Source organism: Macrotis lagotis, chromosome 6 (assembly GCF_037893015.1).
Source record: "Macrotis lagotis isolate mMagLag1 chromosome 6, bilby.v1.9.chrom.fasta, whole genome shotgun sequence".
NCBI classification, from domain to species: domain Eukaryota; kingdom Metazoa; phylum Chordata; class Mammalia; order Peramelemorphia; family Peramelidae; genus Macrotis; species Macrotis lagotis.
In genome coordinates this window covers 44,245,162-44,271,146 of record NC_133663.1, presented here as the reverse complement: position 1 = coordinate 44,271,146, position 25,985 = coordinate 44,245,162, and the positions used below count along the sequence as shown (strand labels likewise).

The following is a 25,985-nucleotide window of genomic DNA, read 5'->3' as shown; positions in this document are numbered from 1 at the left end:
GATTGGATTTTAATTGCATGTGTGATTCATTACCCTCTTTTTTACTCTTTTATTAATTCAAGTAAACACAGATGTGTGGTAGTGTGTAAGCTCTTCATCTTTGCCCTTAATGAATTTATTTTCTATTAGGAAGACAAAATTTATAATAATAATCATGTTCACAATATACACAAAGGGGTAAGGAAAGGGAAGGCCCATGAAACCTGGGGATCTAGAAAGCTTTCATGTTTCCCTCTCTCCCAACATTCCTTGCACTATTATGCTATCTTTACCCTTTCCATCCCTCTACCAACCCTACCCCCACCCTTACCCCCAACTACTCCTGTAGAATAATTGCTAGATTTGAAATCAAAGGACAAGAGTTTGAATTTTGGCTCTACTACTACTACTACTACTACTACTACTACTACTACTACTACTACTAATCAACAGTTAATAAATTGGACAGTGACAACTGGCATTCAATTAGCCTTTAAGGTTTGCATTTTACAAATTATCTCATTTACTCATTTATCTTCTCTGGGCCTGAGTCTCTTTATTCATAAAGTAAGATGAAGTCTAAGGTTCCTTCCAGTTATGGGTCTATGATGTCAAATTGTTGACTCCATCAAAAACACTTCCAGGTGAGTCCTGAATATTTAATAAGTTGCAAATCAACCAATGAGAATTAAAAAAGCATCAAGCTGTAAATTTAGCTGTTAAAAGGAAATAATTACCTTTTTTTCCTGTTCTTTCAGTTCTAGTTTTCTATTCTTTTTCTATTTAGGTTTCTGAGACAATTAAATGAGTTTTGCAAGGTTGGAAGGGTAAGGTGTTGCCCTGAAATGTCACTGATGGCTGGTCTTATATAGCAACTGCTCTGAAAAGTATAATCTTGGTCAAATAGAATGACCTGGTGAATAGAGATCTGAATCAGATGTACTGGCATCCTGACTAAATGATTCTGGCCAAATCACTTGAGAATTTTTGTTCCCAGGCAGTTCTCAATCAACTGGAGGTTATGGAATTAAAGCCATAAATCAATACCTTTACTTATTTCCCATAGGGCTTCATGGTTTCCAGGTTTTAGGAAACCTTTACAAAAATCAATTTCATACATGTTGACTTTGTGAAAAGCTTCAACCGAATTGTTCCCCTAAAATCCAAACACACATGATAACAAAAATAATGTGTTTAAATTTTTTAAAAAACTGACCCAGAAAATCAGCACTGCAGTAGTCTCATGAGACTATCCTGATAGCACTGAAGGAAGGCTTTCTATGGATCAATGGATTGAAGATGTAGTTCAGAAATGACCTCCCCACCTCACAGTCCCCACACCTACTCCAGAAGTTGAACCACTAAGATGAAGGGTTTTTTTTTTTTGGCCAAGGCACCTCCTGAAAGTCTGGTAAGGCATGGAGGAGGAGATGGGACCTGAGTTGGTCAAAGTGAGCATTTATAATGGATTTGAAAGGCTGCAAGTCTCATGTGGAGCATTCTAGGCTCATCCAGTCTTCCTTTCTTCTAAATTATGATAATTCTCTATTAATCGACCATAGGATTTTGGGGATAGAAAGTAATTTAGGAGTTCATCCAATCCAAAACCCAAATTTGACAGAGAAAGAAACTGATGCTTAGGATATTTGAGTAACTGTGCCAAATACCTTGCAGGCAGCAAATGCTACACTGAAAATTTAGCTCCAAAGCTGCTGCTTCTTTTTTTTTTAGGTTTTGGCTAGGCAATGGCATTAAGTGGCTTGCCCAAGGCCACACAGCTAGGTCATTATTAAGTGTCTGAGACCGGATTTGAACCCAGGTACTGCTGACTCCAGGGCCGGTGCTTTATCCACTATGCCACCTAAGCCACCCCCAGCTCCAAAGCTTCTTGAAGGATCGTAGAACTGGAGGTAGGAGGTCCCTTAGGGGTCAGTTGTTCCAATCTCCACTTTTTCCAGCTGAGGGAACAAGACTTTGATAGATAATTGACTTCCTCAGTGTCACACAGCTAGGTCACACAAGGCTGTGGTAGCATCCAAATGGGGGGGGGGGTGCTTGAAGCTCAAGGCAAAATGCTTCCACTGGACCGGGCTACCTCAAGGGAAAGATGTTCCCCAAGAGTCCATGTGACCTCCCCCAGCCTAAGCCAGGGTTGCACCCATAGCAGCTATTCAACAAAACCTTAGCAGCTGGCATCATCCTGAAACATCTTCCTCTCTTGCTTGTTCTCGGCGAGGTCTTCCCCACAAGGATCCCTTGAATGAACCTGGGGCAGAATCTAAAAATGTAAGCCAACTGGTTTCATTTTTGTCTGTCTCCCTGGGGCCTAGCATAGGGCCGGAGACAAGCATAGTATATATAGTTATTGAATGGAATTTCAAGTCTTATGGCTCCTCTCTAATCCTTAAAGTCCAGTTTGGCTTTTTTAGTTCCAGATGTTGGGGAAGTATGGAAGGAGCTCTGTGATAGCGATGTTCACACTAAATGTAGAACAGGTTGGAACATAAGCCTAGAATTCTGTGTGCGTTCACCGCCCAACACCTAACAGAGCTGATCTAAGGATTCTATGATGAATGGGGTGGGCAGAAAGGTGAATACTTTATCCTTGCAGTAGTTTTTTTTGTTTAAAGTGGGCTGGGGTTTTTTTTTGCAAGGCAATGGGGTTAAGCGGCTTCCCAAGGCCACACAGCTAGGGAATTATTGTCTGAGGTCGGTTTTGAACTCAGGTCCTCCCGACTCCAGGGCTGGTGCTCTACCCACCGCGCCACCCAGCCGCCCCTTTGGTTTGTTTTTACAAGGCAATGGGTGCAAGGACTTGGCTAAGGTCACACAGTAAGTGTGAAGTGTTTGAGTTGAGATTCGAACTCGGGTCCCCCAGACTCGGGGGCCAGGTGGGGGTGACACAAACATACAAAGCAGGACGGCCCGGGGTGACCGCGGGCCTCCCAGATTACTGGGGTGAACCTGCTCGTGCTGGGATCTGGCCCCGGGGGTTCCTGGGAGCCTCGGCTCCGTCTGCGACACAGGGGCCCCCGCGGCCCCCCGCCCCCCCACGTCCCCCCGCGGCGGCCCCTGCGTCCCCCCGGGCCGGGCCCCCCCCCCGTCCCCCCGCGCGGCACCCACGTCCCCCCGCGCCCCTCTGTCCACGTCCCCCCAGGCCGGGCCCCCACGTTTCCCCACGTCCCCCCGGGGCGGCCCCCACGTTTCCCCACGTCCCCCCCGCGTCCCCCCGGGCCGGGCCCCCGCGTCCCCCCGCGTCCCCCCACGTCCCCCCGGGGCGGCCCCCGCGTCCCCCCACGTCCCCTGGGCCGGGCCCCCCACGTCCCCCCGCGTCCCCCCGGGCCGGGCCCCCGCGTCCCCCCCACGTCCCCCCAGGCAGCACCCACGTCCCCCCGGGGCGGCCCCACATGTCCCCCCGGGGCGGCCCCCGCGTCCCCCCACGGCCCCCCGGGCCGGGCCCCCACGTCCCCCCACGTCCCCCCGGGCCGGGCCCCCGCGTCCCCCCACGTCCCCCCGGGCCGGGCCCCCACGTCCCCCCGGGCCGGGCCCCCGCGGCCCCCCGGGCGGCCCCACGCGGCGGGGCCCCTTCCTGCGGGCCCGGCCCGGGGCGGGGGACAAGGCGGCTCCGCGCCCAGCCCCCCCCCAAGGTCAGGGTCCCGGGGGGGCGCGCGGGGGGGGCCGCCGCGGGAAGGCGGGGGGGGGGGGGGCTGGGCGGCCGCCGCCCCTCCCCCGCCCGGGCGCCGCGGCAGGGGCTGGCGGGGGAAACCCCGTAGGGGAAGGGGCGGGGGGAGGAGGAGGGCGCCGGCCGCTTCGCCGCCCACTGCGGCAGCATCCTTCCGCCGAAGGTTAAAGAGTCCCCGGGCCCCGCGGCGCCCCCGCGGCCCCCCGCGCCCCCCGGCCGCCCCGAGCGCCCCCCGGCCGCCGCGCGCGTCCCCTCCGGCCGCGGCTCTGCCTCGGGCGGGCCCTCGGCGGCGGGATTCCGGGCGGCGGGAGGCGGGGGGCGGGACGGTATCCCTCCGCGAGAAACGCGTCCCGGCGGCGCGCCTATAAAAGGCGGGCGCCGCGGCGCCGCTGCCTTTCCAGTCGGACTCCGAGCGCCGGTGCGGACCATGTCTGGTAGCTCCGCGGACTACAGCAGGTACGCGCCCCGCGGCGGGCCGGGCCGGGCCCGTGGGCCGCGGCGGCGGGGGAGCGGCGCCCCCGGGGCCGGGCCGGGCCGGCGGGGGAGGGGAGGGGGCCGACGCCGGGCCGGGCGGGGGCGCCGCTCCCCTCCCCCCCGCCCGGGCGGCTCCGCTCGGGGCCGTTGGCCGCCGCCGTCAATCACGGGCTGGCGCAGTGCGAGGGGCGGGGCCGCGCGCGCTCTCGCGAGAGGCGCCGGGCCGCGGGGGGGGGGGGGCGGCCGTTGGCCTCGTGCGGGAGGGGGCGCTGACGAGCGGGGCGTGTGGCCCGCAGAGACCATGGCGGCCCCGAGGGAATGGACCCCGACGGCGTCATCGAGAGCAACTGGAACGAAATCGTGGACAACTTCGATGATATGAACCTGAAGGAGTCCCTGCTGCGGGGCATCTACGCGTACGGCTTCGAGAAGCCCTCGGCCATCCAGCAGAGAGCCATCATCCCCTGCATCAAAGGTGCGCGCCGGGCGCCGCGGGCCGGGGCGGGGCCGGCCGGGGTGACGTGATGGCTAACCATCTTTCGGGACTGACCTGAGCTGGAGACAGAACGTCCGCTGATCACCCCGGGCCGGCCCGGAGTGGGGGCGCGCCCGGCCCCGGGTGGCCCAGTAAACCGTGTCCTGCTTTTTTTAGGCTATGATGTGATTGCTCAAGCTCAGTCAGGGACTGGCAAGACAGCCACATTTGCTATTTCCATCCTGCAACAGTTGGAGATTGAGCTCAAGGAGACCCAGGCCCTAGTATTGGCCCCCACTCGAGAGCTGGCTCAACAGGTATTGCTAGTGTAGAGGCAGAAGGCGCGTCTGTGGCCGAGGGTTGGGGCTGCAGAGTGGCCCGGGGCGCGCGGGCCGGCAGGGCCGCCCCTGCTTGTGTGGGCCATCGAGGCCCGGGGCACGTGGGGGTGTGTCCATCAGGAAGCTGGCGGGTCACCCGGGGCTATTGGCGAGGCTGGGCTGGGGCGGCCGCAGTGTTAGACGTGCATGGATTGGACAACTCGGGGCTAGTCCTTGCGTCTGTCACAATGATCTTGGGCCAGCATGAGCCGTGCGGCCGCGTGCCAGCTGCATTCGGGTAGAGCCAGTGTGCGCTAAGACTGAGGAGATGGCTTGTGTGGTGGTGGTGACGGCGTGGAACTTAATTTCTCTTTGTTTGTTTGTAAATTTAGATCCAGAAGGTAATTTTAGCTCTTGGAGATTATATGGGAGCAACATGCCATGCCTGCATTGGTGGCACCAATGTTCGGAATGAAATGCAAAAACTGCAGGCTGAGGCACCACACATTGTTGTTGGAACTCCTGGGCGAGTGTTTGATATGCTAAACAGAAGATATCTTTGTAAGTTTGAAATTATTAAAGAGTAAGTCTTGATTTTACCTTTTGGGGGGGGCAAGGCAGTGAGGTTTAAGTGACTTGCCCAAGGTCACACAGCTAGGTAATGTCTTTTGAGGCCTCATTTGAACTCCGGTAGTCAGCATTATCCACTGCGCCACCTAGCTGCTGCCCCTGACCTTCACCTTTTTTTAAGTTCATTTTTACCATGTGGAAACTTACTTTGAAGATAAGGTTGGACTAAGAACCCTTAACCCAAATTTTTATAGGCAGATGTTAAAATTATAGTGCAATTGTGGGGATAGAAGGGAATTTGAAATTTCTTACAAGTATAATTCAACATAGCCCCCCTCTTTTCCCATAACAGCTCCAAAATGGATCAAGATGTTTGTTTTGGATGAAGCAGATGAAATGTTGAGTCGTGGATTTAAGGATCAGATCTATGAGATTTTCCAGAAATTGAGTACAAATATTCAGGTACAAATGTGTCTTTTATTGTAATTTTAGTAAGTATTGCAGGTACAAGTTACAATATGGCTTTGAAGTGCCTATATTGTCGTTCCCCCTGCTCAAAATAAGATTGTTTCATACTATCCCTGTTTAACTGGCCTGTAGTAAGACAGGGACGCTTGGTCTCAAACATTTAGATCATTGGTAGACTCAAAAGTACTGAGTCAGGCAACTCAGTTTCTTTTAAAATGTGTACTTCATTTTTTTTTAAGGTTGTGTTACTTTCTGCCACAATGCCAACTGATGTGTTAGAAGTGACCAAAAAGTTCATGAGAGATCCCATTCGCATTCTGGTGAAGAAGGAAGAATTGACCCTTGAGGGAATTAAACAATTCTACATTAATGTTGAAAGAGAGGTAACAAAAATATTTTGGTGTGAGATTGATTTTATAGCCAAGTTGTACCTTCTTGTTTAAAAGCACTGTGCTAAAATTGCAAAAATTAAGGTAATGTCTTGGTTTTTGTAATAATGCTAGCAGAGTATATACAAGAAGAAGAATAAATGCACTAGATTGAGAAAAGACTGGGGTGGACCTCTTTCTTAATGTCCAGTGTCCTGTGTCTCAAGATCATAGTGCTATATTCATGAATCCTAATTCTTTGATTTGTTATTAGCCTCCTTAAATGTTCTGGTGTAAAAGTATGGAGGCTTTGGCCTTTGCCTCAATGGATACATTACTGAGATTGCTTGACTTTTGTTTTAGGAATGGAAGCTGGATACTCTTTGTGACTTGTATGAGACACTGACCATTACCCAGGCTGTTATTTTTCTGAATACGAGACGAAAGGTAGATTGGCTGACTGAAAAGATGCATGCCAGGGATTTCACAGTTTCTGCTCTGGTAAGAGGCATGAAGTTTTCAATACTTGTCTGGTTTCTTCAAAAAAGTTAGTTGCATTTAATTGATGCAGGAACTAGTTACAATATAGCTGTGAAGTGCTGTGTTGTCGTTCCCCCTGCTTAAATTAAAATGTTTTTTTACTATCCCTGTCTGTTTGCTCTATGCCATAGCAGCCAGGGACGCTTGATCTCAAACACTGTTAAAAAGCCTCAAAACCCTAAGCAAAGATAAAATTTTCACTGATATAAGTCCAGTATCAACAAGAAGAAAGATTCTAACATGTTAAAAAATGTTTTGTTGCAGCATGGTGACATGGACCAGAAGGAGCGAGATGTTATCATGCGAGAGTTCAGATCAGGGTCAAGCCGGGTTCTGATCACTACAGACTTGTTGGTAATTATATATAACATTTTAAAGAGTTGGATACCTTAGAAAACTCCCAGAAGCTACTTACTTGGGCAAGGTTTTTACCTTTTCCCAATTAAAAGCTTTTCGGGGAAAGAAAAGACCACACTCCACAGTGAACTACATTGTTGTAGTCCATTACTTAATATGTGGCCAACAAAGCACACAAGAAATGGTGGGTTTGGAAATGTGGAAACTAAAATTTTGTTAATACTTTTTTTTTTTTAGGCTCGTGGGATTGATGTGCAGCAAGTGTCTTTGGTTATAAACTATGATCTCCCTACCAATCGTGAAAACTATATTCACAGGTTAGTAGATGACCTATGATTTGGATTCTTTGTATCACTTGTCTTTACTGGCATATTCTGTAGCTTCCAAAAGAAAATCTTAACTTCAGGATAGACAGTCTAAAATTCTAGGGAATGTATTTTATAGGAAGAAACTGACTGACACAGTGCTGCTATTAAAAAATGCAGTTTATTTGGGGGAAGAGGTCTTTGGCTTTAGTTAAAACAGTGGGAAAACTTACCTTGAGTCTGGAATGTGGCCCAAATTTTGAAGTTTTGTAAAAGGAAAGGAAAAGACTCGCTTTAAATTGAAATCAGGGTTGAGGTCTTGGTGGCATTTCATTTCTATTTGAGTCTTGGTCCTTTGAAGACTCATTGTGTTTCTCATGTTGCTCCTGTGTCTTGTGCTTTCTTGGTGATTTTTCTCTAGTGGGATTCTCTCTTGGTGTTTTCTGGTAGTAACCGAGTTTTGTGTCCCTGGCATATAGTTATAGTGGCTTGATCCCTAAATAAATTACATTGTGCTTTGTTACTTGATGTAAAAAAAGACTTTTTAAAAAATACAGGAGTCGATAGCGGCAGTTGATGACGTGAGATGGCACTCAGAAACGGCGTGACGTAATTTAGGACGTGGATTCATAAGCGAAACAGCACACTGTTTGAATAAAGAGCGAGTCGGTATTTATATATTTGTTTTTCTTTTGTCATGATTATGATTATTTGATATTTTTAAGTTCCCAACGTCCTAAAGCCATTTTGTGTATTAGCCTTTGTGTACGTTAGGTGGTTTGTATTGTCTGGTTTCTATGAAGGAAAGGCAGTTGTTGGGTTTTAAACCACATTTTCTGTAACTTTTAGTGTGGTTTGTGTGTGAAACTGAGCAAAAAGCAGTGATAAGTTTGGGTTTCCATACCAAATCCTTGGAGAATGAGTTAAGTTTTCCCACTGAAAAAGAATTGTAAGTCCTAGAAAACTAGTTAACCTTCAAGTTATTTACATTTACAGTCTACAGTTCCAGAGGTGCGGCGAAATGGAGTTATATAACAATTCTTTTTGTTTCGTTCCTGGAGTTTTTACATCTGTCCCAGGCTGACCTTGGATCTTTGCCCACTTTGGTATGGGCTTAATTCACTACCCCAAACAGAATACTGTCATCTGCTTAAAAATCACAATGCTCAAGACCTGAGATCTCATTTTGCAGCCAGACACAAGCCTTGATCTGCTTACTTTGGCACTAACTGCTAAGGAAGATCTTTTTTCCCCTCATCTAGATACTTTGATTTAGCAGCTAGTGCTCCAAATAGAAGCACTCTATTACCTTGGCAAATAAACAGCAGCTGGTTAACAAGTGGATCATCTCCTTGTGGGTTAAGGAATATACTATAGTTATTACTGTTTTTCTTTTATGCAGAATTGGCAGAGGTGGTCGTTTTGGGAGGAAAGGTGTGGCTATAAACTTTGTTACTGAAGAAGACAAGAGGATTCTTCGTGACATTGAGACTTTCTACAATACTACAGTGGAGGAGATGCCAATGAATGTGGCTGATCTTATTTAATCCCTGGGAGATGGTTTTGAATGCAGTGCTCGCTGTTGCTGAATAGGCGATTCACAACGTGCATTGTGCTTCTTTCTTTGGGAATATTGAATCTTGTCTCCATGCTCATAACGGATCAGAAATACAGATTTTTGATAGCAAAGCGACTTTAGTCGTGAGCTCTTGTGGGGAAAGAGCTACTACTGGCTTTCTCCTTTAGAGTTAGACTGTTGGGGTTGGGTGTAAAAGATATGGGGTCTGTAAAATCTTTCTTTATTAGAAATTTATTTCCTAGTTCTGTAGAAATGGTTGTATTAGATGTTCTCTATCATTTAATAATTTACTTGTGGACTAAAAGATATAAGTGCTGTATAAAATCAGCCAATTATGTTAAACTAGCATATCTGCCTTTATTGTGTTAGTCAGTAGACTGAATAGGAAAGGCTTTTCAAATGGACTAATTTTTTTTTAAGAAAGCATTTGAATGCATTTTGTTTGGTATTGTATTTATTCAATAAAGTATTTAATTAGTGCTAAGTGTGAACTGGACCCTGTTGCTAAGCCCCAGCAAGCAATCATAAACTAGGTAGGGTTAAACCCAGTAAAATTGCCATATTGCACATGTCTTAATGAAGTTTGAATGTTCAATAAATTACTTGTATATTCACTTTGAATTCAAAATGATTGCTCTTGTTTAACTTGCCAGCTTCCATCAGTTGTTAGATGGGTGAGGAAGATAATAAGCATGACCCCCAAAAAAGGATGTGTTAACCCCCTCCCATAATTAAACTAGGAGAGCAATCCATAAGGTGATTTTACACTTTTATTCTCATTAAGGTATACAAAAGTTTTTCAGTTCACATTGTGAGTTAACTGCTGCATCACTGTAGCACAGAGGCTGATTAACTGTAAGTGTTCATCAGCACCATCAGCTAGGCACTTGTCTACTTCCTGAAAGGGGGGGGGAAATATTAGGTTACTGTTTGGTCAAACTTAACCCTACCTCCCCATACCCATGTTTCAGGGACTTACTGCAAGTTTCTCTGTGATGATGGACTTCTGCTTATCAGTGAGGTCATCCTTTTCTACCACCACATCATGGAATTGGTTTATAAGCTGAGTTGCTGCATGTCCTTCATCAATTAAATCCTAGTAAAGGTACAAAAAGATTGGTTCTGGATCATTTCGCCCCTACCCCATTCCCCAAAGCTAACGCATAAAATTTAAAAACCTTAACAACAGCTTCCAGTTTTTCAAAAGAGCCACTCTGACAGGCGGAGAATATGCCATTAATTGTATCCATGGGTATCACCTAAAAAGAAAATATAAAATTTTGCCATGGAACAGGCAGAAATAGCTTGCTCTGTGCCAAGAACCAATTGGTTAGTATGCTTTTGTTGTACAACCAGCACAATGTTTTATTCATGGTTCTCCATGTCAATGACCTCAGCTGTGTTTTCAATTCATTGCAATGAATATAAATATAGCCCTAGTGAGTGACTATATACCCTTTGATTACCATTAGGGAATGGGGGAAATCCCGGATACATGCCCCCCCAGCAACCCTCTCTATTTCTAGTAGCAAAAGTTATTTGAGTTTCTTATAATTGCCTCCTACCCCTTGTTGGTCTGGCAACTAGTTTTTATAATTCATAAATTGCTGGTTTAATCCTAACTGTAAAATAGTACAGTGTTTAACCTTAGAAAGTTAAGATTTACTATTAGGTGTGTATGTTATCAACAATGTTACACCTTTCCAAGTTATGACCTCATTAGCTATGCTCCATCAATAACAAACTAAAGACTGGATATGTGACTAAAATTTAATGTAATTAAACAAATTGAAGTTTGTGTAATTGTGACTGACATAGTTTTGAGTAAAGGACTATTGGTATGGTTTTTATAAAGCTAGATAAAAAAAAAATCAATAGGATGTGTTCTCTGTCCCTGTCCAGAACTGATCACTTGCCTACTGAGAGAGAAGCCAGGATAGTATGGAAAGAGGTTTCTAAATGTGGCTTAGTGAGAGTATAGCTTGAAAACGGACCCTGCCACCTGAAGGGTCTAAAAGTGCTAGGCTTGGAGTAAGGAAGTTCAAATCCATCCTGATACTTAGGAGCTGTGACCTTGGGCAAATCATGTAAGCTCTTTAAAACTCATCCTCATGGGGATGGCACAGCAATTCCTTCTTAGGATGAGTTAGAGGATCAAATCAACAATTTAGGTGAAACACTGCATTTATCCAGCTTCAGAGGCTGGATAAATGGCTTGTGTAGAAAAGGAAGACTCTTAAGTATAGTGAAACTGCTTTCTTACCCTTGGGTATATTGCAGAGGAAGAGGGAGTCCCTTTTCTGCTTGTCCCCAGAGGGCAGGACTAAAAAGAACAGGACTGGCAGTTATTAAGATTTAAGTTCAGCTATCCAGAAGTGAAATGGGTTACCCATCCCCAGGTCCTGTGCTTCTCCCAGGTGGGGGTGGCTCTGGAGGCAACTGCCTTCTGACACCTTTTAAGATACTTGGCTCAAGTTACATTGCTCTACTCTATCCAGTCATGGCTGAGCCCATCTATCATCAGGAGGGTTCTTCTCTTTTCCTCTACCTTGACTGGGAGGGGGGGAGTTGGGAATAGGACTAGCCATGTACAGCAGAAAAAGTTTATGCCCATAGTTTAGCAGACAGGGTTTTCATAGATCAAATGTTGTTGATGACATCAGAGGTAGAATTTGGGGGAACTTGCCCATAAAATCTTTGACATTCTTCTACATCTGTTTCGCTAATGTGATCCCCCTCATACATGGACCCTGCCTTCTTGCTACAGCTCAGCAGAATTACAAGCAGCCACAGAAGTTTCTGTTTCAGATAACTGTACCTCAGTATCGACCATTCAGAGAAGTTTCTTCCCCAATATTTTCTATTACCCACAAAAGAGCAAATTGTAATAAGGGCCCCAAGAATATACAAACAACAGACTGAAAAGAACTGAGAAGATCACTGTGCTCCTACCCCAGCAATCTCTGTGATCACCTTCTCTGTGACTTCTTGCCCACCTGTCAATCGAGTGGCACTTTGAAGAAATGTGATGGCTTTTCGGAGGTCTCCTTCAGACACTTTCACAAGATAAGATATTCCCTAAAAAAAAAAGGGAAAAACAAAGACAGTGTCCTCGAAAAACAAAGACAGTGTCCTCCTGGACAAGCAGCCTTGCCATATAACAAACTTAACCATCCAGATGAACCTAATCCATACAGAAAGAAGTACCATTTTAAAATTCCAAGTCCTAAACACTTTTTCTTATACTTTCCTGCTATTATCAACATAGACACGTTTACCCTTGAAATGAGGGGGAAAAAAAATCCTATCATAGTATCAGTGCAAAGGTGTGAGCAATCTAGCTTGAGAGCTCAAGTCACATGAGGGGAGGGAGAGGGAAGAAAGCCCTCCTGAGCACTTAAAAAATGTAAATCATTCCATACTTGGCAACAAGGTGGCGTAGTGAATAGAGCAAGGGTTCTGGAGTTCAAATTTGACCTCAGACCTTCAACAACTGCCTAGCTGTGTGACCTTGGGAAAGTCACTTAACCCCACTGTCTTAAAAAAACCCAAAAAAATTAATCTTGTTCAATTATGTCCAACTCTTTGTGATGTGACCCTATGGACCATACTGTATGGAGCTTTTTCTTGGCAAAGATACTATCATGGTTTGCCATTTCCTTCCCCAGCAGATTAAGGCAAACAAGGGTTAGGTGACTTGCCCAGGGTCATACAGCTAGTGACTATCTAAGACTGGATTTGAACTCAATTCTTCCTGACTTTTCTATCTTCTGGATCACCTGTCTAGCTATAGTTTGCTGTAAAAAAGAAACTTCAGTCCTATTAAAAAGGTCTAGGTATACAGGATTTTCCGCTGCACTAAAACGTTACTACATCAAATAATGGTTGAAGCAAATGAACCAATAACTAAGAAAAAGAAATTCTGAAGTCGAAATATGTATACAGAATTTGTATTGTGTGAATGTGCCAACCTTTGCGGACTTGCAGGTTCCATAAAGAGCTAACTTAAATGATTCTTAGTAACAGCAGAGGAAAGCCCTAAAGGCAAATCAGACCTTTCAGCTTTCATAACTGTTTTTTTAGATTTTTCAAGGCAATGGGGTTAAATGGCTTGCCCAAGGCCACACAGCTAGGTAATTATCAAGTGTCTGAGGTCAGATTTGAACCCAGGTACTTCTGACTCCAAGGCCGGTGCTCTATTCACTGCACCACCTAGCCGCCCTCATAACTTCTTCAAATAACATGCAGAACCAGTAGCTCAGTTACCTACCTCATTACTGATTTTCACGTTTTCCTTCTCAGAAATGTCTAGTAATCTCTGATGTTGAATTTTATCTGACAAAGGCTTGAAGCGGAATTTGGAACATCGAGAGGTTAAGGGCTCAATTATCCTGTAAGAAAAGAGGGATTGGGTTGAAAAAGTGGCAAATTTCTTAAAAATTTAGGTCTATCAAGGAGAGTTTAAGCCAAGAAAAAATCCCAGCACACTGGCATCCTGAGCAATTTCAAAAGTTGTTTTGCTTGTTCCTTAACCATCCAAATGACCTAACCATCAAGGAAGACTGTGACCAAGCTTTCTGCCTAGAAGAAAGGGAGCACACATACCGACTAACATAATTGCAGATAAGGCAGAACCGGGTCGTTTTGGATTCTTTCTCCATTGTACGTCTTAAAGCAGCTTGGGCTGCGGAGGTCATAGAGTCAGCTTCATCCAGAATTATAATCTTAAAAGGAGGACAGGGCTTTCCACTAAATCAAAGAGAAAAAGGTCAACAGTAACCTAGAGATGCAATGAAAACATTCTGTTCAAGAAAATGAGAGTAAAGTTGACTTTTGGAAGGTAAACACACCAACCCAACCATTGATTTGGCTTTATAATAATCCTCTACACTCACCCCAATTGGGTAACGTTTTAAAATTTACCAAGTATGTTTCTTTTTGAAAAATCCACATACAAAATATGGCATCCTATGTATTTTATGTAGACTAACCTCTCTTGGGAAAGTATACCATAGAATGGCTGTCCACTTGTACTTGAGTTTGAAAAAGCTATCACATAAGGATTTAGGCAGAGACTGGGGATTGACAAACATTTGAGTATAAACAAGAATTTTAATTTAGAAAGCAAGCATGACAAGGATCTTTTATATTAACAAGGTTGTCAGATGTCAAGGAGGCATTACAGATACTGGTTTTAGCATAGTCCCTGTGAATACACTCACGAGGTCTTGCTGAGAATTCTGATAACTAAAAATTTCTCTAATAAAGCTGAAATTGTATAGTAGTTTTTTTTAAGGTTTTTTTTTTTTTGCAAGGCAAATGGGGTTAAGTGGCTTGCCCAAGACCACAGAGCTAGGTAATAATATTAAGCGTCTGAGACCAAATTTGAACCCAGGTACTCCTGACTCCAAGGCCGGTGCTTTATCCACTATGCCACCTAGCTGCCCCTGTATAGTAGTTTTTAATAACAGAAAAAAATCTTTTCTGCTATGAAATTAAGACATTTTCAGATACCAAAAAAGTTAACTCTTGATCTGTGATACCCAAGAACAAAAGAATACTGAGCTTTTCTAGTTTAATTCATGCCTAAAAGCCATCAGAAGGAAAGCCGTCATTTCTCAAGTTAATTAAAGTCCCACTTGATAAAAGGTCAGAGGATATGAACAGGCAGTTTTCAGATGAAGAAATCAAAGCTATAGTCATAAGAAAAAATGCTCTGAATCAATATTGAATAAACGTCCACCTTACACTCATCAGATTGGCTAATATGATAAAAATGGAAAATGATAAATATTGCAGAGAATGTGGAAAACTGGGACTTGGAGTTGTGAACTGATCCAACCAATCTGGAGAGCAATTTAGAACTACAACCAAAGGACTCTAAAGTTATGCATACCCTTTGGTTCAGCAATACCATTACTTGGTCTGTATTCCAAAGAGATTAAAAAGATAGGGAGGGGGAGGATGGAAGAACCTATTTGTATAGAAGTATTTATGGAAGCTCTTTTTTTCTGGTAGCTAAGAATTGGAAATTAAGGAGATGTCCTTCAATTGGGGAGTGAACAGTTGTGGTATATGATTGAAATGGAATATTACTGTGCTATGAGTACAAGCTGGATGCTTTCAGGAAAAACTGAAATGATAGAAAGTGAAGTGAGCAGACCCAGGAGAACAATGTACACAGTACCAGCAACAATGGTGGGAAGATCAACTATGACTGACTTACTTTGCTATTCTAAGCAATACAATGATCCAAAGCAATCCCAAGGCTCAGGATGAAAATGTTATCTGCTTACAAAGAAAGAACTGATAACTGTCTGAAAACAGAACATTCTCTCTCTCTCTCTCTCTCTCTCTCTCTCTCTCTCTCTCTCTCTCTCTCTCTCTCCCTCTCACACACACACACACACACACACACACACACACACACACACACCCCAATAGAGAAATGTTTTACATAATTGAATAAAGTATAATCCTTCCATAGGAAAGGGGTAAGGAAGGATATAATTTGGAACTCAAAACTAAAAAAAAAGTTTTAAAGTATATGGAGGAATAAAGTGATCCTTGCCCTTTTTGACATGAAAAATAGTAACAAAAACCTTTATGAAGGAAAGACATTGAATGACCAACTAAAGGTTAAATTTAAGTTTAAATTGTTAACAAAAATGGGATTCGAAATTAGAAGACTCATTAATTTAGGTATATTATATTTAGAATAAAAGGGTATTTTAGGCAGCTTGTGACCTGCCAGAGGAGGAAAAACTTGGTTTACTTACTCTGAACGACTTCCTGACACAGCTAATTGAGCAAACGTCTTTACTTTCTCCCGAATAACTTGTATTCCACGTTCATCTGATGCATTTAATTCAAGAACTCTTTGTCTGAAAAGCTCAGGTCTGTAATATGAAGAAAATCATGTGCTATTATTTCACTCATCCATTTCTTTATATTTTCACATTTTGTAACAGTTTAATAAAACTATACCAAGGGGGGGGAGACAAATGACATTAAGTGACTTGCCCAGGGTCACATAGCTAATAAGTACTTGAGGTCAGATTTTTAGACCCAGTGCTCTTTCCACCAGTGCCACTTGGCTGCCCAGCAAATAAACACACACACACACACATATATTTTAAATTTAGAAACTTTTATTTTCATTAATCAGAACCAAACAAAAAAAGTAAAAGCACGGGAAGAAAAAAAGAATGAAATGTCCACTTGATCGGCTGGTGGGGAAGGATGGAGAGGAAGGTGCACAGGTAGAAATATGCAATAAGTGATGGTTGGGAGAAAAACTGAATGTGAGTGGGGGAGGGAATGGTTGGGAAAGAAGCTGAAGCTGGATAAGGGGAAAAGATGGTGAACCAAAAGTGATGGAAGAGAGGCTGGTTATAACGGAGGATTTCACTGGTTGCATAATACATATATGTGCAAAATGTTCATCTTCTTAAATAAAAGAACCTCTCCTCTCCACCACATTCCAAAAGGTACAAACAGCGGGAAACAGTATTGGATAATTATGAAAATTCATCAAATTGTCCTGGGGGCAATAAAACCCAGGCCCCCTGGTTAATTTTGTTAAGGAAATCAGGGCAAAGCAAGGGGCCGTTCCAGCTGGGCTTCAAACCCAGGCCCCACAATTATTGGGAAATGGGACTTGAGTGAAACAGAGCAGGGACAGCAGCTCTACTTCTAGGTGGGAGGTGGGGGATGGGAGTGGGGAGAGAAGAGAGGACCATGTTAAACTCAGAATTCATGGTTACAGTTGGAGGCCTCTACCCTTTAAGGACCAAATGAAAAAGGGTTAGAGAAGAGTCACAGGAGAGCTTTCTAAAACATTCCCAGGAAGACAGGGTAGGTAAGTATGCAAAGATGGGCAGTTAAGCTCCTATGCTGCTAATGCAGACTATGGGAGAGAATCAATCATCCTGTGCAGTCTCTCAAGGAAGGGGACAGAAAGCAATTCTCTTATGGTTTCAAGAAGGATGAAAAGAACTAAGCACGTGCTGTTTCCACAGCAAGGAGATGAAAACAGGAGGAGGAGGAGGAGCTATCAGGAGCTGAATGAGGATTTCTGAGCAGGGTTGGGCACTTAATGAGATAGGGCATTGCTTAATGATTTATCTCACAATTGGATACCCATATGGGCTAGCATGAAGGGCAATCAGCACTTAGTTTTGGGGATGGACTAGACACATTCCCCACATTCCAGCTGTCTGCTAGTTAGAGTTGAATGAAAGATTTTTTTTCCCCTCAAGCCACCACACCACTCCTTTAGACCTCTAGACACAACACAAATATCTATCTAACGTCCCCTCCTAGAGACCTGTTAATAAGGGGTGAGGAACTGGAAAGCATTAAACAGGGTAGGGGGGAGGAATATTTTTGGTGGGCTATACTTTACTCTCAAGCATGATGGGAAAATATCTGATTAAAGAGATTATATCTGTGACTAGCCAAAAAAACCCCAGGGAAATTAAAAAAGAATTTGGGGCAGGGCAGGGCATGCAGAATTGTGACCTAGTAGTGAGGAGTAGAAACCAGCAAAAGTCATAGCCAGCCAAGGTTCCCTGAGCTGAGAGGAGGAGGCAGGAGATCAGAGCTGTCTCCAAATACCAGTTATCGATAAGAAACAATTCCACAAGGCTTTGATTTGGGGAAGGAGCCACCTTCCCTCCTCCACTGAAAACACTCCATTGGTGATGGCAGCAGTGCAGATAGCAGCCTCCTGGAGATACAGGTGCCTCCAGAGCTCTTTTACCATATCCCCTGAACCAACTGCAATTTTGTCTCAAGCAAGGTTCAGTTTCTGTTGGTCAACATATCAAGAAAAAAGGGATGTGAGGTTTGCAGGTGTGGAGACGGGCTTAGCCAGGGTCATCTGGGGAATCTGGGAGTTCTCTCGTGTTCATGAACATCAACTCTGTCCACTAGTTGTCCTGCATCAACTCGGTAGCCACATCTGAACTCTGTAGTTCTTCTCCTCGGCTCAGGACCAGATAGAGCAATGAGAGGCCAAACTTGTCCTGGAGCACAGCAGTGAGGTGTGGGTTGGTGGGTGCAGCTGCACTTTGAGGTAGGTTCATTAGCTGTTGCAGAAGGCTGGTGACAGTCATTGGTGGAAGATGATAAAGGAGAAGGGAGAAGGAACTCAATAAGCAAGGTAATACCTCATCTTGGGCATCCTTTTTGATCAGAAAGGGCAGGTTCCTGGCTGTTGCCATGAGGATGTCAGCTGCTTGCTCTTTGGACAAGAAAGGGAGGACACGGGCAACCATTCTCTTCTCTTTACGAATACACATGATTTGCATAAAGTGGTCATCACTTGGCCTCTCTTGCCCAGGCAATTTCCCCCTCAAGTTGTCATACATATCACATATCTTCTGTTTTCTCTCCTCCACCAGTGCCTGTCACTCCTCTTCCAGGCTTAGAAGATAGCGCCTTTCATAATCCTCCACATCCAGGAGCAGTCTGTATGTTTTCTCAGTTGTAACAAGAGTTTTTCATCTGTCTCAAACTTGTTTCTCTTTGGTCTCATCATCTTCCCTCTGGGATGTTACCACAGCATCAATCATTTTCCAGGGATTATTCACACTAGAGACAGTAAGCTTTCCCAAAGAGCCCTCAAACTGAACTGGCTTATAGGCATGCTCCAGCTTTGCCACTTGGGGGAGTGATCAGCTTGGTACATTTTCTCTTGGGGCCACCTCCATGCACTTCCTCAGCAGCTGAGAGTTTCTCCAGTTTCTCAAAGTAGTTCTGGTAACAAAAGTCATCCACATAGGGATCAGTGCTTTGTAATTGCATCATCTGGATCTTCGAAAACCAATCCTTTTCCCACTGTAACATAAGGTTGGCATATGGGTCCTTTTGTAGTTGTTCCTGATGTAACCTCCAGTGACTTCCTCGATCCCCTGTTGCACCATTTATACTTCAATGTTGATTTCTATTCTGCTGCTGTCTCTGATGTAAGAGGTGACGGTGCTGGGGATGAAGGTGGGTTGTGTCCAGTCTGAACAACTGGGCCTGAGGTCTTAGGTTTTGCAAGTGAGGTCCTGGGCAGGAGGGATGCTGCTGTGCTGGGGGGGGGGGGGGGGGGGGTGTAGCTGGTGGAGGTGTGTCAAAGAAGGCACAGAAGCCAGGAGCTGGCCAACCCGTCCTTGAAGCAACTTGGGATTCATTGAAGTGAGGGGACTGCTTACAAATCCAGAGACAAGCAAACTGGCTGGGAGACATCCATCCAGGCTGAGCTCCTCCAAGAAGCTGTGCTCTCTGAATGGGGCTGAGAACAGGTGTGACACTGGGAGGGAACAGGTGGCCCAGAAGGAAGAGTTCACAACTCTGCAGAGCTGGTTTGAAGACATCCTCTCACCATAGGGAGCAGGATATTGCTGTTGCAACAGAGCACAAACGTGAACAGACTTCGGACAAAGAATCTTCCAAATGGCCTTCCTTTTCAGCTGCTGGTTTCAGGTGGAGGAAAAGTCTATGGAACAGGACTGACAGGCTCTGCTGGTTAAAACTGGATACAGCCATCTGCTTAGGTGGGGTGCCTATTGGGACTGCTCTGACAGGGGGGCTCCCAATGACCAGAGAAGTTGAACGCCTTGGTAATGCCCACTCAGAAAGATCCCGCTCCTCTTCTGGGCCCTGAGGCAAGGCATACTCTAACACAGACACTGTAGGCATTTCCTGAGCAAGCAGTGGTCCTTGTATTCGTCTCAGAACTGCAGAGCCATCCCAAATGCTAGAATTGAGACCTCCAGGCTGAACAACGGGCCGGGTCTGCAGGGCCCTTATGATGGTGAGGTCTTCTAGTTCACTGTCAATCACCATTTTGCTGAGTCTTTCTGCCAGGTTGTCTTCATGGTCTCCCAGCAAGTCCATCTTGTCAGTGCTTCCATTGCCTGTCTGTTCAACAGTCACCACTGGCTTCTCTTCCAATTCAGCCAGGTGCTCATGTGCTTCCAGCCAATCATCATCAACGGCTCCTGCTCCGAATGTGTCATCATTGAATTGATCAGTATCTTCATCTTCCTCCCCCAGAGCCTGAAAAGCATCATCATCTTCATCCAGAGAACAATCTTCCAAGGACTCTTAGTGAAACATTGTCGGGGGGGGGGGCGGAGCGGGAGGGGGACAGGGGAGGGAGGTGTGGGGGTGGACGTGTCCGAAACCCCGGGCTCTTCTGTGCACGCCCCTAACATATATTTTTTAAAATCTTTGCAAGGCAATGGGGTTAAGTGACTTGCCTAAGGTCACACAGCTATGTAATTGTTAAATGTCTGAGGTCACATTTGAACTCAAGTCCTCCTGACTCTAGGGCCATGCTCTATCCACTGCGCCACCTAGCTGTCCCCAAATAATATTTTTTTTCTAACAAAAAAGGTAGACCCAGATCATTGGAGTTGGAAGTAACCTTGGAGATTACCTAGTCCAACCTAAGGACCTGATGACCTGAGGAGGCTCAGTGCCTCCCCTAATGTTACCCATAGTCAGCAGCTGAGGTGGGACTTGAGGTCTTTCCAAACTATTTCCTACCAAAGTCCCTATAATCATTCTCATTGGATAGCAACCACTACCTCCTGTTTTTGTTTTTGCAAGGCTATGAGGGCACAATTCCTTGTTTCTAAACTCTCCTATCCTTTTATCTCTGCCTCACTTCTCCTAAACTCATTCTTTGTCCCCATCACCATCTTAGAACTTCCATTCCTCAATCTTCTTCCAGCCAGTTGGCTCTGCTCAGCCTTTACTTCCCAACCTCTTCAAATCTTAACCCCACCTGTGGGTCTGACTGCCTTCCTGTTCAAATCCTTTTTCTTCCTTGGTTCCTGCCCCTTCTCAATCTTCTCTGCTGGTTTGCCACCAAGGTCATGTTCATTAAGCATGGCTATACTCAAAGGTTCTGAAATTTTCTCTATGTTCTCTCAGAGACCTCATTAGATCAAGTGACTTGCTAAGTGGCACAGGGGACAGATATAGTACCAGATCTGCTGTCTTCTCTTCCTGAGTTCAGATCCAGCCTCAAACAATTATTTTAGCTGTATGGCCCTGGACAAGTCACCCTGCTTGCCTCAGTTTCTTCATCTGTATTGAGCTGGAGAAGAAAATGACAAACCAGTCCATTACCTTTCCAAAGAAAATCCCAAACAGGGTCAGAAAAGTTGGATACAATTGAACAACAACTAACACAGGTCCTAGAGGACTTATCAGTTCACAATATTTTTATGAATTCAGGAGTGATCAATACATTGAGACCCCAACTCTTGCGTTTCAGACCCACATCACTAAATGGTTCCTGGACATTTCAAATTAGATTTCCCTGTGCCATCTGAAACTGAATAACATCTAAACTAAACTCATTCTAGTTCTCTTCTGAACCTGACCTTCCTCTAAACAACCTATTTCTGGCCAAGATCCCACCCCACCCCGCTCTAGCCTCCCAAACTTATAACCTTGACTTTCCCTGAGTCTTCATTCTCCCTTTTTGCCAATTCTAGCTCCATCTGTTGCAGCTGAGGGGAGAAGTGATAGCTATCTTTAAATTTCTGGAGAACTGTCATTCAGTAGAGGAATTCAGTTTCTTCTGTTTAGTCTCATACTGCAGAATTAGGAGCAATGGAAAGATAGTGATCTCAGAGAAGAAACTTCCTAACATAAGAAGTGGCCTGGGCTCTCTTCGGAGGTAGAGAGTGGGTTCCTGTTAGTCCTCACTAGAGGATTCCAAGCAAAGACTGGGTGACTATAGTTGAGTGTGGTCTAATGGGCATTCCCCATCAAACCTGAAAGCCTGCCATCATGAACTGCCTGCTCGTACTCCTGCTACATGTCTTCCTGGCATCCTGTCCAGAGAAGAACTTGTCATCTTGGCTCCTCTTCCAACTGTCCTTATTTGTGTTGAGGACACTGCCATTCTCTGAGTTATCCTAGGCTGTAACTTCTTTCTCATCCTTCACTTTTCCTCTTTCCTTGACTCTCCTAGACCCAACCTTCTGGTGATTCTGCTCAATTCTTCCTGCATAGCACATGCCATAGTTCCCATATAGCCACTGGTCCTCTAGTTGAGGTCATCCCTGCTCCCCTGAACTTCTGCATTGGCCTCCTCCTGTGAGCCAGGTCCATCTCCACTCCCTTTGCTCAAAACTAGTGAGTTAGTGATTCTCCAGCCTATAGAGTAAAATACAGGCTTCTGAGGCTCTTCACATTCTGGCTCCAACTTACTCTTGCAGTGTCATTTCATCTTCAATTTTTATTCAAACTGGACCACTTCTCCAATTGCTGCATTTAAAAGTTCAACTACAACTCTCAGGACCATTCTCTTCCTTCACAGCTCAGTGAAGGCACCTTCTCTTACTCCTCAATCAGGCAGCACTTTTATCCTTCCCAATTTCCTAGTACACATCCTACTCCCCCAACTAGTAAGCTCTTCTAGCTTTTGTGTCCTTGATCTATAATGGTGTTTTATATTTAGCAGGTACCTAATAAAGGTTTCCTCAATTAACTGGATTATCACCTCCCAGTGAGCTGCCAGATATATAGGAACAAATACCATTGGCTTACCCATAGAGCTCCCTTGCAGCTGCCAGAATGGTAGAGGTCTTTCCAGTTCCAGGTGGTCCATAGAACAGAAGGTTGGGGAGCTATGGAAACACAAGGTAGAATTTTATTCCCACAGGCCCTGGAGGGGGTGGTGGTGAAGCACCAGAACCAGTCAGGCCCCGCCCCAGGGCCCTGGACTTGTTTTAAGGATTCTTTTTCCTTGGTAGTAGAAGTGATGTAATACTGGAGCTCATCTGAATCCAGTGTTAATGTAATTTCTTTTTCCATCCTGCTCTATGTCAGGGGTTTCCAATTTTTAAGACACAGATTATCTTTTTTTTAAGTTTTTTTTTGCAAGGCAAATGGGGTTAAGTGGCTTGCCCAAGGCCACACAGCTAGGTAATTATTAAGTGTCTGAGACCGGATTTGAACCCAGGTACTCCTGACTCCAGGGCCAGTGCTTTATCCACTATGCCACCTAGCCGCCCCACAGATTATGTTAATAAACAGAAAAACTGCGCAAATCTTGTCCCCTTAATACCTCTACCCAGGGCAACAGAACTGATGGAGAAAACCCACAAGGACAAAAAAATGACTAGTTCTGAGGGCTGTAGAGAGGGTCTGGACCTGCTTTTCCCTCACAATAGGGAAAAAAAATCACATGAGGAGAGATCCTACCTAACAATGGGGCTGGCACCTGTTCATGTCAGAGGTGAGACTTGAACCCAAGTCTCCTTGGCTCTGAGGCCAGTTCTCTGTTCATCACAGCATGTATCCTTTTAGGAGACACAAGCAGGACTAAATGGATGCTTTAGTCTCCCTTTTTAAAAAAATTTAAATTAGAATATATTATTAATGGGTGGTTTCCCCCAACATTTTTTGTTTATTTTTAAATTTTCCCCCTAGCTACATGCAAAATCAAGTTTCAATAATTACTTCCAAAACCTTAAGTTCCAAATTCTTTCCCTTCCTCCCACTGAACCTCCTTCATCACAAAATCAATTTACTTGGTGTAGATTAAAAATGTATAGCATGAAAAATATTACAAGTTGTAAAAGTAAACATAACCTCCCCACACCCACACAAAAAAGAGAAATATCAAGAAATATAAAGTGGGGGAAAATATGCTTCAGGCTGTGTTCAGAACTTTGGTCTGTTAATTTTGTGTAATTTAGTGGGATGTACTTCTTCAAATAACTCAAGGTCTCTCCTCACCTGCCTGCTGAGAATCTATTCCCCCTGTTCCATGTAATACTTGGGGAGGGGAAATGGTCTGAAGAGGGAGTCACTACTCTGCCTCTCTTGTTCTCCCTAATTCCAGCACCCTCACTTCTAGAGGAATCTAAACTGCCCACCTTCCAGTTCTCCTCATCAGGTCTTCTCTGGCATGTGGGCAGGACAGAGAAGGGTAGAAAACAGACACTAACTGGTATCCTCTCTAGATGGCTGAATCTCCTGAGGCCTTTCCCTATGCTACCCAGAAACAGTTCCGACAAGTGGCAGGTAGAGACTATCTAAGTTAATGCTTACTTGCTCTTTTCAGTGGTCCTTAGGAAACCTTCCTTAAATTGAGCTCACTGAAGAGACTGAGATCTAGGACTGGCCTCTGTGAATCTAAGGGCTACATAAAGTGTAGGGCAAACACCTAAGATTTTCATCGGTTGTCTCTGGATGTTTTCTCCCCCGTAGTAATGTCACCTGCTCCCTGGACATGGTCTCAGAAGCCTGAGTTTTAATTATGGCTCTGTGACTTACTCCATCATCCATCCTCTTTAGGCTTCATTATTCATTTCTAAGGGTCTTGACTCCCAAACCAGAAGGAAAAATTCTCAGGGTAAATAACTAAGTCTTTGACTTACTGGCATCCTCCCCAGAAGTCCTAGGTTATCTTGGTACATGGATGGGCATTTGTGGTCAAACTATACTCTAACCCAAATCGTAAAGCTAGGAAATACTGTCCTGTCATTCCCCTCAACCCATGACTGGTTAGTAAATACCTACCATGGCGCCAGGCCCTGTCAAGTGAGACAAGATCATGGAAAACTATGATTATAGAATTTGTGCTCTGAAACCCTAGGCTGTAGGGAGGATCAAATGAATGAACTAGTGCTTGTAAAGGATGTGGCACAATCCCAATACGTAGTGGGTACTAGACAAAGGCCAGTTATTATTATATTGTAACTGCCCACTAATCGATGGAATCATTAAGCTGGGGCTCCTGGAACTACCACCAGCTAGGAGGAGGAGCCGGTGGCCCGACTACCGGAGCACAAGAGAAGAGGGGTGGGTGGGTATTATCTGTCCCGGTGTTCTGGAGGGAGGCCGAAGGATCAGTCTCCAGAATATCTGTGTTCTCATGGTGATGGCTAAGGATTCACAGGGGTACACGAGCTGTTCTGGTGATGCCAAAGATTTCCCAGGAATACGTTAGACCAGGTTCAACTCACATCAGCTCCTTCTAGAGATTTTTTCAACACCGCAACTACTTCTTCCTGAAAAGCAACTTCATCCACACATTTGGGACGGCTGGGGGGAAAAATTGGTATTGGTTGTTAGCAGAGATAGGGTTCTTGGGCTCGAGGGGAAAAGGGGGAAAGGGAAAGAGGAGGGGGAGGGGCCGGGGTATGCGCAGGGAGGGCACATCCAGGGAGCGCCTCCTCCGGGGCGGGGGGCTGCGGCTCATTGCCGGGGTCCCCAGGCCGGGCCGCCAGCCTCACCCCACAGGCCACAGCTGCGGGCGGCGGGGGGACGGGCCCTTACTATTTCTCCACCCAGGGCTGCGGCCGGGCCCGCCGGCTCTCCGCGCCGCTGCCCGCCGGCGCCGCGGGCCCTCGGTCCTTGGTGGACGGCGGCTTGGTGCTGATGGAGGCCGGCCCTTTGAGGAAGGCCTGCATGGCGGCGGCGGCCCGCGCGGGGTGGCGGGGGCTGAGCGGGTCCGTCGGGCCCCCGAGCTGGAGGCCACGCGCCGGCCGAGGCTGCGGGCTCCGGGCCGGTCCTTTCGGGCGCCGCAGCTCCCGGTTCCCGCCACCGCACAGCCTGCCGGGAGCGCGACGCCACTTCCGGTGAAGGAGGGGCCCGAGCCCAGAGGCCGTTAGCTCGCCGGGAGGGGGCGGGGCTCATTTCCGCCCGACTGCCGCCTGTGGGCCCCCCTCAGATCCGCGGGGGCTCGGTTGTCTTTGGGGGCAGGGACCAGCCCCGCTCTTTCCTTTTCAAAGTGCCCAGAGCTCAACAAAGGGCGTGGCTCTCGGTGAGCCTTCAATAAACGCCGCAGCCGGCGCCCGGGCCCGGCGCAAAGATGGTTCCAGGAAGGCCATGGGCTCCGGCGCGCA

The 25,985-nt window shown here is 45.8% G+C and overlaps 2 protein-coding genes, 1 long non-coding RNA gene, 4 other non-coding genes and 1 pseudogene across 9 annotated transcripts; 5 read left to right on the top strand and 3 right to left on the bottom strand.

Annotated features, from left to right (window-relative positions):
* Positions 1-317: 317 nt before the first annotated feature.
* LOC141490778 (uncharacterized) lies at positions 318-5,310 on the bottom strand. The gene is made up of 3 exons (XR_012469340.1): positions 4,686-5,310; positions 2,161-2,257; positions 318-630 (listed from the first exon to the last, which is right to left on the bottom strand). It is a non-coding gene; the product is annotated as an uncharacterized LOC141490778 (long non-coding RNA).
* EIF4A2 (eukaryotic translation initiation factor 4A2) lies at positions 4,010-9,530 on the top strand. Of its 3 annotated transcripts, none has more exons than XR_012469339.1 (11): positions 4,010-4,117; positions 4,432-4,610; positions 4,788-4,927; positions 5,320-5,488; positions 5,850-5,959; positions 6,205-6,348; positions 6,697-6,834; positions 7,138-7,227; positions 7,468-7,547; positions 8,093-8,200; positions 8,938-9,039. XR_012469339.1 is itself a non-coding variant. In XM_074191041.1 (10 exons), the coding sequence occupies exons 1-10, from the start codon at positions 4,089-4,091 to the stop codon at positions 9,080-9,082; spliced, it is 1,224 nt and encodes a 407-aa protein (XP_074047142.1). In that variant the 5' UTR covers positions 4,010-4,088; the 3' UTR covers positions 9,083-9,530. The 3 variants fall into 3 exon arrangements, 1 of the variants encoding a protein (XP_074047142.1); XR_012469338.1 differs by having other exon boundaries at positions 8,093-8,204; XM_074191041.1 differs by lacking the exon at positions 8,093-8,200 and having other exon boundaries at positions 8,938-9,530.
* LOC141492426 (small nucleolar RNA SNORD2) lies at positions 4,650-4,718 on the top strand. Its single transcript, XR_012469900.1, has one exon. It is a non-coding gene; the product is annotated as a small nucleolar RNA SNORD2 (small nucleolar RNA).
* On the top strand, positions 5,996-6,125 carry LOC141492401 (small nucleolar RNA SNORA63). The gene has a single exon (XR_012469881.1). It is a non-coding gene; the product is annotated as a small nucleolar RNA SNORA63 (small nucleolar RNA).
* On the top strand, positions 6,395-6,577 carry LOC141492424 (small nucleolar RNA SNORA81). The gene has a single exon (XR_012469898.1). It is a non-coding gene; the product is annotated as a small nucleolar RNA SNORA81 (small nucleolar RNA).
* LOC141492400 (small nucleolar RNA SNORA63) lies at positions 6,899-7,031 on the top strand. The gene has a single exon (XR_012469880.1). It is a non-coding gene; the product is annotated as a small nucleolar RNA SNORA63 (small nucleolar RNA).
* Positions 9,531-9,866: 336 nt separating the features above from the next.
* RFC4 (replication factor C subunit 4) lies at positions 9,867-25,985 on the bottom strand. Its single transcript, XM_074191042.1, has 11 exons — positions 25,596-25,985; positions 25,417-25,559; positions 25,104-25,182; positions 22,678-22,757; positions 15,894-16,013; positions 13,720-13,863; positions 13,385-13,505; positions 12,067-12,192; positions 10,293-10,373; positions 10,094-10,210; positions 9,867-10,012 (listed from the first exon to the last, which is right to left on the bottom strand). Exons 2-11 carry the CDS (start codon positions 25,548-25,550, stop codon positions 9,914-9,916), a joined length of 1,101 nt encoding a protein of 366 aa, XP_074047143.1. The 5' UTR covers positions 25,551-25,559; positions 25,596-25,985; the 3' UTR covers positions 9,867-9,913.
* Positions 16,027-20,226, bottom strand: LOC141490777 (protein PAT1 homolog 1-like; annotated as a pseudogene).